A 9975-nucleotide genomic window follows, 5' to 3' on the forward strand; every position below is an offset into this window, starting at 1 on the left:
CAAATTAAATCACACGATTTGATAACAATAAAAAAAATTGTTAATTTGATATTATGAATTGATTTGATAGTACTTTAAGATACAAAATATTGTTTTAATGTTGCAGAATTGCAGTTAATAGACGACATATGCATGTTTCTATGCCAAACGAAACGGCGTCTTATTTTTTTGGGTTTCATAGTATTTTATTTCATAACAAATAAAAGCATAATATTTCGAATACGTGTTGGTTTGGAAAACCCTTTCGGAGTCCGATTAGTTTAATTAAACCATCGTCGGATCGGTGGTTTGATTTTGGGTCTGTACCTTTTATAGGTCAAGCAAGCAATAGTATTATAGTCAACATCCGATAGGTTACTGTACACAGAGTTGTTGGATATCCGATCCGCATTCGGATTATTTTTTTCATTAATAATCCCAGGGGCTATCTTTGCATATTCTTGCGTAATTTCTCCGGATGGGGCTAAAAAGTCAAAGTCACACACGAATGGCTATAAATGTGACCTTCGTGCCTGCCTATATTTTCTCCTTCTATCAATTACAGAGATCTGAGCAAACTCTCCAAGTAGTCATCTTCTTAGTTCTTAGGCTTTCTTCTTGCCGTACGTGGGTTTCAGGTATGTATTTGTGTAATTTGATCTATTTGTTTGTTTGTTCAAATATTTTGACGTATGTTTCCTTGTTATGTATTTCAATCTTCGAGCTAGGCAACCGGCATGAATTTTTTTTTATTTTTTATTTTTTCAATAATATCTATTACCTTCTTGCCTGCAATATTATATATAGAGCTTTGCTACACAACCTCCACCACACTCCACACTCCACACTTTTTTAAATTTTTTAAATTTTTAATATTTTTTTTAAATTTTTTTTTGAGTTTATTCTTTCTAAATTATTTTAAATTTTTTATTCATTATTTATATAATAAATATTTAATAAAAAAAAAAATAATAAAAATTAAAAATAATGTGGAGTGTGGAGGTTGTGTGAATAGTAGGAGGTTAAGTAGATTTTTTGTTATATATATATATATATATATATATAAGTTGCTCATCTTATGCCCATGCCGAAGCAGAAGCAGAGGCAGATCAGCTAGCTAGCTGCATATATTTCTCTTTCTATCAAGTACAGAGACCTGAGCAAACCCTCCAAGTCATCCTAGCTTCTTAGTTCAGGCTTTCTTCTTGACGTGAGTTTCAGGTACGTATATGTGTAATTTGATAAAAGCTGCGTTTGGATATTGAGGTGGGGTGAATTATGAATAATAGTATTTTATGAGTTTTATTGGGATGTGTTTAATTTTTTTTTTTTTCAAATTGAGTTGGGCTTAACTTTTTAGATTAAAATGCATGAAATAGGTTGAGATTAGTTTAATTTTTTTATAAAAAATCGAAAAGGTAGTAAATTCCATCAACAATTGATTTGAGATAAGTTGAGTTGGATTATCTTCCAAACACAGCTCTAGTTTGTTCAAATATTTTACCATACCTTTTCTATTTTGTATTTCAATCTTCGAGCTAGGCAACGAGCATGATTCCTCCCCCCCCAACAAACGAATGGCATTTTCTTCCGGAAATCCTGATATTTGAGAATCTCATTGCTATTACTCAAACAACGTATGCTTAGTCACCGACGTGCTTCCTTCATTAACTCTTGGATGAAAAACCTATTCCGAACTTGACTCACATTTGTATGATCAAGCACCGAATGATTTATTTATTATGCTTATAATGTTAAAGTTGATTTCATATTAAGTTATTAAATATATTTTATACACAAGTGATCATATCTGTATAATTATCTCAGACTTAGAGAACTTTCGAGCACAAAATTCAAGTTGTAAGATTGTTTTGGTAGTATTGTAGTTAATTAATATAATAAAATAATGTATTGTAGTTTTATTTTAGGGGCATGATCATCCTCCAAGCTAGCCCGAATGTGGGCCTGCCCCTATATTTATCATTTTATTCTAAGAATTGCATAACCAACCATTTATACTCAGTTATAGTAGTATATTGTACTATATATACTGCGAAATGTATGATGCAGGTCTTTTTCCATTACTTGTGTATTTGTTAATAGGAAGTCGATCGGTACACAAAATGGAAACTTTAGGAGTCTCAGCACCTTCATTTACACAAAATGAGAGACCTAAGGAAACTTATGCAGCACCCTCATCTTCTAAAAAAAGAAAGCCATCTGAGGTCTGGAACCACTTCAGAAAGGTTCCAATAGGCGAGAAGGTCAAGGCCGTGTGTAAAGGTTGTGAAAAGGAATTCGATGGGTCCAGCAAAAATGGGACTACACACCTGAAGAATCACTTGTCAAGCTGTCTAGGTATGACAGATGGAGAAACACACAAAAAGATGATGAGTACTCGTCTTGAAACAGCCGGCGTTGGTGGGGATTTTGGGTTTGATAATGAAAGGAGTCGCTTGGATGTGGCAAGAATGATAATTAAGCATGGATATCCATTAGATATGGTTAAACACGAGTTTTTTCAAATTTTCGTGAAGAATTTACAGCCTAGTTTCAAATTTTGGCCACAAGACAACTTAAAGGCTGACATTCTTTATGTCTACAAAAAAGAGAAGGAGAAACTCTACAAGTATCTTGGTACACTTTCTTGTCATTTCAATTTAATAATTCAGTTTTGGACATGCCATAGTAAGAAAAATGTGTATTGCTGCTTTGCCCTACAATTTCTTGAAGATGGTATATTGAGGAAAAAGATTATTGCCTTGAAAAAAGTAGATCAATACAATGATATTGCAGCGGAAACTTTGTTTGGAACAGCAAGTTTGCTTCAGGAGTGGAACATTGACAAGAAATTGTACTCTATTACTTTAAGAAGTTCTCGCCCAAATGATAAAATGGTTCCAAAATTGGAAACCTGGCTTTGCAAGCGAGCTTGCCAGCTACCTTTACGCGAAAATTTCTTCCACATCCATTGCACTACAGATATTTTAAACCTTCTTTTTCAGAATGGATGGAAAGAGATGGATGGGATACTTGGTAAGATAAGGAACGCTGCAAGATATATTGATGAAAAAGGACCACATTCGGAATTGAATTTTGATCAGATTCTAGAGCAACGCCATTTTCAAGGCAAGTACTATAGTGTTTCTTTAAGATGGGATTCCGCCATACTCATGCTTGAAGAAGCCCTAAATTGGAAAAATCTAATTTCTCTTCAGAAAACAAAAGATCGTGACTTGGTGGCCCCATCTATGGATGAATGGGATGCGGCGAGAGTCGTATACGAATTTTTGAAACTACTATATGATAATTCATGTCATTTTTTAAGATGCAAATGTCTTACTGCAAATATGTACTTTTCTCGGATTTGTGGCATTCACTTCAAACTACTTGAATTGGAAAAAAGTAAAGACCAAAATATTTGCATAATGGTGACTAAAATGAAAATACCATTTGACAAGTATTTGGGGAAGTGTAGAACGGTTTTGGCAATTGCAAGCATTCTTGACCCAAGGGAAAAACGTGAATACGTGACAGACGCATTCAGGAAATGCTATGGTATGGAAGTTCAGAAACACTTGGCATGTATTATGAATGCTTTAAATGATATTTTTGACTACTATGAAAAGGAACTTGGCAAGCAGACATTATCCTCTTCTGTCGCTACTAATAATTGTAATAGCTTCACCTCATATCGTGATGTTAGCCATTACGATAAGCTAAATTGGTCTTGGAGGGAGGAAAAATACTGTGGTAACAAAGTTGCCTCAAGAAAGGAACTCGATCGATATTTAACAGAGCCTCGTATTGATGTAAATGATGAGTTTGACATCTTGGATTGGTGGCATTCCAATAGTCAAGAATTTCCAACTCTCAAGAAGATGGCACTTGACATCTTGGGAATACCAATGTCAACGGATTTTGATTTCGGAATTGGAGATATGACGAAAATCATTGATCCAGCCTTTAATGGCCTCCATAGTGATATCATAGAGGCTTTGATATGTGGAAATGACTGGTTGGACATGTCTACGAATAAGTAAGTCATGATTTTCATTAACTCTTTGAGAATTTTAATAACAATATCCTGATCTTATTTGCCCCCCTTGACTGCATCTACATGTTTTTCATTCTATCATCAATTTTCAGGACACCTATCAAGGAAATCGTACACTCCTCTAGTTACACTCTCAATGGAAAACCTATAGATCATGATTATACTTCAATGGCTATGGGTGGACCTTCTTTAAGCACCGGGGAGCTTGATCAAGGCGTATGTCATATTGTCTTTATTTAATTTGCTTTACTATATATCTTTATTAATTTGTTTAATTATGAAAGGAGGTTGACAATATTGATCATTATACTTAATTATTTCCATGTATGTATGCAGAGACCGGATTCCTCTCGTACCAAAATGGATCTCACGCTTGGATTTGGGCAGCAGCACGGCACGCAGACTCATGGCACTCCAATTTCGAGATTCCAAGTACCAGTCTCCCAAGAGTCTCTCTCTCAGCCCCTCCCTCGTGTGCCCACAACGGCCAACATTAATCCCACCATGACTGTGCCTCAGGAAACTAGACCCAACCTTGGTTTTGAAATTGGGTCCCAACTCGGCCCGTACCCTCATCACACTCCAACTAGTCCGCGTTCTCAGACATTCCAAGGACTAGCCCTCCAAGACTCTCAGCCCCTCCCTCGTGTGCCCACAACGGCCAACATTAATCCCACCATGATCGTGCCTCAGGAAACTGGACCCAACCTTGGTTTTGAAATTGGGCCCCAGCACGGCCTGTACCCTCATCGCACTCCAACTAGTCCGCGTTCTCAGACATTCCAAGGACTAGCCCTCCAAGAGCCTGACTCTCAACCCCTCCCTTGTGTGCCCACAACGGCCAACATTAATCCCACCATGACCGTGCCTCAGGAAACTAGACCCAACATTGGTTTTGAAATTGGGCCCCAGCACGGACTATACCCTCATCGCACTCCAACTAGTCTGCGTTCTCAGACATTCCAAGGACTAGCCCTCCAAGAGCCTAACTCTCAGCCCCCCACAGACTGCATGCTCGGAACGGCCAACAATAATTCCACCACGACCGAGGGTACAGGTCGTGATACAATAATATCATGCGACCCACGCAATAGTTGGAGTGCGATGAGGGTACAGGCTGTGGAAACAGTCGGATCCGAAGCAGTTCCACTGGATCTTCTTAATAGTTGGTCATGAATATAGCCACCATCGGATGTTCACATCGACCAACAATAATCCCTCCGAGACCTCTCCCTCAGAAAGCTGGCCCCCATCCCTTTAGAATAATGAGGAGTGCTACAATCGTTTGCTTTACAATTTAACGTATTACATCAAATCATATTAATTTGTAGATTTACTTTTGTGGGATTTCATTATGGCTAATTTTTTTTTATTTTCTATGGCCGGATTGGCTTTCTTGTTTGAAGATTAAACTTTAAGTTTTCAAATATGTTTGATTGAGGGTACTCGTTCATGAAGTGTGTGTATATACATATGTTGTTGTCTCCTCAAAATGGATGGCGTAGATATTCCAAAACCTTAATTATTGGATCTAGTAAACAGTACACTGTGAGTGAATAGTTCTGGGACCTTATGGTGCATGTTTCCTTAATTCATGATTTTTTAGTCTAAATCGAGATCGACTTTCATTTATTTTATTGTCCCCGGCTGGTTAATTCATGAGTATTTGTTTTTTTCTGTCAAGCTTTGGGTTGAGAATTTCAAGTGAACATAGAAATATCAGAATAGATTATGATATGCTGCATTTAATTTCTTACCTTGGTCCATGTATATGGGTTCAAATGAAGTGACGGTAAGCTTCCATTGTATTCAGAATAAGTGAAACCCGAAGCTCCTGTACGAAATTGAAAGATCTCCATGCTTTTAAGTTAGGTACTTGTAAAATAGTGCTTGGACATGATACAATAATATCATGCGACCCACGCAATATGTTTCCTCTCTCTAAAATTAAATTAATTAAGAGAAGGTATAGATATTTCCTCAGCGAATTGTAATATTTTAAGCGTGAAAAGCATAGATACACGAAATGAGTCTTGTAAGATTTATTGAGCATTTAATGCTGTCGAAGCAACTATAAATACTGCAAAATCAACTTATTGTGTCTGTACATGACTCGCAGCTTGAATGTCCACAACGACCTACATTAATCCCACCATGACCGTGCCTCAGGAACCTTGATATTGGAATTGGGCACTAGCACGGCCCGCGTCCTCATTGCACTCCAATTACCCCTCATTCTCCGACATTCCAAGTATCAGTCCCCCAAAAGTCTCTCTCTCAACCCTTCCCTCGTGTGACCACAATGACCTACATTAAGCTCACCATGACCTTGCCGCAAGAAACTGAACCCAACCTAGATATTGAAATTGGGCACTAGCACGCCCGTACCCTCTGTAACAGGCCTTTTGGAAAAAGGCTATAAAAAATTTGGGTTTGCTTTCTTCGAGGGGAGCTCCTCCAGAAATGAGAGAATGAGAAATAGAGAGAAAATATAGAAGATGACAAAAGTCTGAATTCATTTAGCATACCGTTTCAAAAGGTATTGTCCAGCTTAAAAAGGCGTCAGCTGGCTAACGGTCAGGAAACAAACAAAATAAGCTAACAATAACGCAACAGACCCTAAAGGCTATATTGTCGTAAGGCCAAACGGCCATAACAAGGAAAATACAAAGCATAAAATAACTAGGCCCCAGGGGAACACACTCCCAGCCCATTAATGAAACTAAGTCCGTATGGTGATGAAGCTTGGCTCGGTCCAGCCCTTCTGTTGACTCCCAAACGACTAAGTCCTCAGTTAATTCCAACATCGTTCACGTGTTCAACCGACACTCATTCTTGAGAATTCCTTCCTTTTGTAACCCGAACTCAATCACTCCCTTTCCAGTGGATCCCTAGATCGTTTTGATCAAGTCGTGTAACAAACCTCCCTTCTTCAGAACACCTTGCCCGCAAGGTGTGGGAAATCCTCTCTCAGCTTCAAATATTTCTCCCACGTAGCTTCACTATTGTCCTAGCCGTGCCATCGCACCAAAACTTCAGCCTTTACTTGATTACCCAACTTTACCATTCGGCGTGCTAGCATCTTGGCGGGCTCTGGGCAGAGAACTCCGTCTTGGTCTACTGGAGGGAGATCGGGCATGGCTGTTGTTGATGACCCGATTTTCTTTTTGAGTAAAGATACATGAAAAGTGGGATGGATCCATGCGTGTGGTGGTAGATCTAGTCTGTAAGCAACCTTACCCACCCTTTGGAGACTATGAAACTGCCCAAAAAACTTCGGAGCTAACTTGTGATTTCGGCGGAGAGCCACCATAGCTTGCTTGTACGACTGGAGTCTGAGGTAAACCCATTCCCCTTCTGTGAATTCCCTCTCTTTCCTTCTCAGATCCGCATATTTTTTCATTCAGTCCTGGGATTTTTGCAAATTGTGTTGGATGACCCGTGAAATCCGGTCCCGATTTTGGAGGTGTTCTTCCACTACTGCAACCTGTGCAATGCCTAGTATATATTCTAACCAACATGGAGGGGGTAGCCATATAGTGCCTCAAAGGGGGTTAATTTAGTTGACCCGTGTGGGGAAGAATTATACCACCACTCAGCTAGTGGTATCCATGTTACCTAGTCCTTAGGTCTGTCATCTAAGAAGCATCTCAGAAAATTTTCAAGAGTTTTATTTACAGTTTCTGTCTGACCAAACATTTGAGGGTGGTAGGCTGTACTTAATGCCATTTGGACCCCTTGTAAACTGAATAGCTCATGCCAAAATTTGCTTGTGAAGGTTCTGTCTCTGTTCGAGACTATTGAGAGGGGTAAGCCATGTAATTTAAAGATATGTTTGATGAACAAATTGGCGAGGTCTTGGGCTGTGTATGGGTGCTTTAGGGGTGTTATGTGGCTATATTTTGTGAGTCTATCGACTACTACCCACAAGCTGTTAAACTCCTGAGAATTAGGCAAACCCTCAACAAAGTCCATAGTGATGTGTGTCCAGAGTTGAGTGGGAATAGGAAGGGGCTGTAATAACCCACTTGGAAATGTATTAGAAAATTTTACTCTTTGACAGAGGTCACATCCTCTAATGAACTGCTTAACCTCACTCTTTAAACCTGGCCAATAAAAATCCCTCCTCATCCTCTGAATGGTTTTATCAAAACCCGAGTGTCCCCCTCATGGGTTGCTATGGCCCAATTCCAGCAAACGAGTCTTAAACTCCTTATGTTGGGGAATGTACAACCTTTGTTTGTATAGAAGCAAATCTGACCTCCTGGTATACTTGGGGCCTAATTTATCTTCCTTAAAAAGAGAGATTAGAGCTTGTACCTTAGGGTTAGTTTCGTACGCACAGCTTTTAGGTCTTCCAACCATTCCACAGTGGGGAAAGAAATGAGCATTAAGGTTCCCTCCTCATTCTGCTCCTTTCGGGATAGGGCATCCTCAACTTGTTCTCAACCCCCTTTTTGTATTCTACAATGAAGTTGTACCCCAATAATTTGGAAACTCATTTTTGTTGCATTGGGGTTCCCACTCTTTGGTCCAAAAGATGTTTGAGGCTTTGCTGGTTCGTCTTGACTTTGAAAGTTCCCCCAATTAGATACGGTCTCCATTTCACCACTGCACTCACAAGTGCAAATAGTTCATTCTCGTAAGTGGATAAGTGTAGAGCCTTCCTTTTTAGTGATTGGCTGAAATATGCAATGGGTCTCCCTTGTTGCATAAGGACAGCCCCAATAGCTGCGCCCTAAGCGTCACATTCGATAGTAAATGGTGCTGTAAAATCTGGTAAAGCTAGCACCGGGGGGCAATAAACAGCTTCCTTCAACTTGTGGAAAGCTATTTTAGCTTCCTCACTCCACTTGAATCCATCATTTCTCAACATTCTGGTCAGTGGGCCAGCAATGTCTCTGCAGCCCTTAATGAACCTCCTGTAGTATCTGGTCAGCCCCAAGAATCCCCGTAGTGCCTTGATAGATCTGGGAAGGGGCCATTCTTGCATGGCTTGTAATTTTTCTGGATCCGCCTTCACCCCTTATCCAGAAATTAAATGTCCCAAATAGGCTATCTCCTTGCACCCAAACCTGCATTTAGAAAGCTTAGCAAACAACTTGTGCTCTCTTAAAGTTTCGAGAGACACCTGCAAATGCCTCAAATGGTTAGTTTCAGATTTACTGTAAATCAATATATCGTCAAAGAATACCAGTATAAACTTCCTCAAATGAGGTTTGAACACCTCGTTCATCAAGCTTTGGAAAGTAGAAGGGGCATTAGTCAACCCGAAGGGCATCACGAAGAATTCATAATGACCATCATGGGTCCTGAAGGCTGTTTTGTGTATATCAAAGGGTTTTACTCGAATTTGGTTGTAACCCGACCTTAGATCCAGCTTAGAAAAGATCATGGCACCATGCAACTCATCCATAAGCTCCTCCACTACAGGAATAGGGAATTTATCCCTAATAGTGACTGCATTAAGGCCCCTATAGTCCACACATAACCTCCACGACCCATCCGCCTTCCTAACCAACAATATCGGGGAAGAATAGGGGCTTTGGCTAGGCCTTATTGCTCTTGAATGTAATAATTCCCTGACTATCTTTTCAATTTCATCTTTTTGGAAATATAGGTAACGGTAGGGGCGCATGGAAATGCGTTTGGTGTTGGGTATGAGATTTATAAAGTGGTCATGAGTTCAGGTGGGGGGTAGGCTTTTTGCCTCCTCAAACACTTCAGGATATTCTTTAAGTATTCTCTTTATAGTTGCTGGAATTTGATCTTCAACTGCGTTGTTTTCACCTTCCATGACATGTAAAATTATGCCCCTTTTCTCCAGTTTATTAAAGGCATTTAGAGAGCCTTCCTCAATCAATTTTTTTGTTGTCAACCCTTGTAACTACACTGTTTTTTCCTTAATAGAAAATTTCATGGTTAACTTTTGGAAGTCC

The 9975-nt window shown here is 39.4% G+C and overlaps 1 protein-coding gene across 1 annotated transcript; it reads left to right on the plus strand.

Moving 5' to 3' along the window:
- Window positions 1-1088: 1088 nt before the first annotated feature.
- On the plus strand, window positions 1089-5212 carry LOC108980215 (zinc finger BED domain-containing protein RICESLEEPER 2-like). Its single transcript, XM_018951078.2, has 4 exons — window positions 1089-1200; window positions 2083-4018; window positions 4129-4252; window positions 4373-5212. Exons 2-4 carry the CDS (start codon window positions 2103-2105, stop codon window positions 5210-5212), a joined length of 2880 nt encoding a protein of 959 aa, XP_018806623.2. The 5' UTR covers window positions 1089-1200; window positions 2083-2102.
- The last annotated feature ends 4763 nt before the right edge of the window (window positions 5213-9975 follow it).

Source organism: Juglans regia, chromosome 7, assembly GCF_001411555.2.
Source record: "Juglans regia cultivar Chandler chromosome 7, Walnut 2.0, whole genome shotgun sequence".
NCBI lineage: Eukaryota > Viridiplantae > Streptophyta > Magnoliopsida > Fagales > Juglandaceae > Juglans > Juglans regia.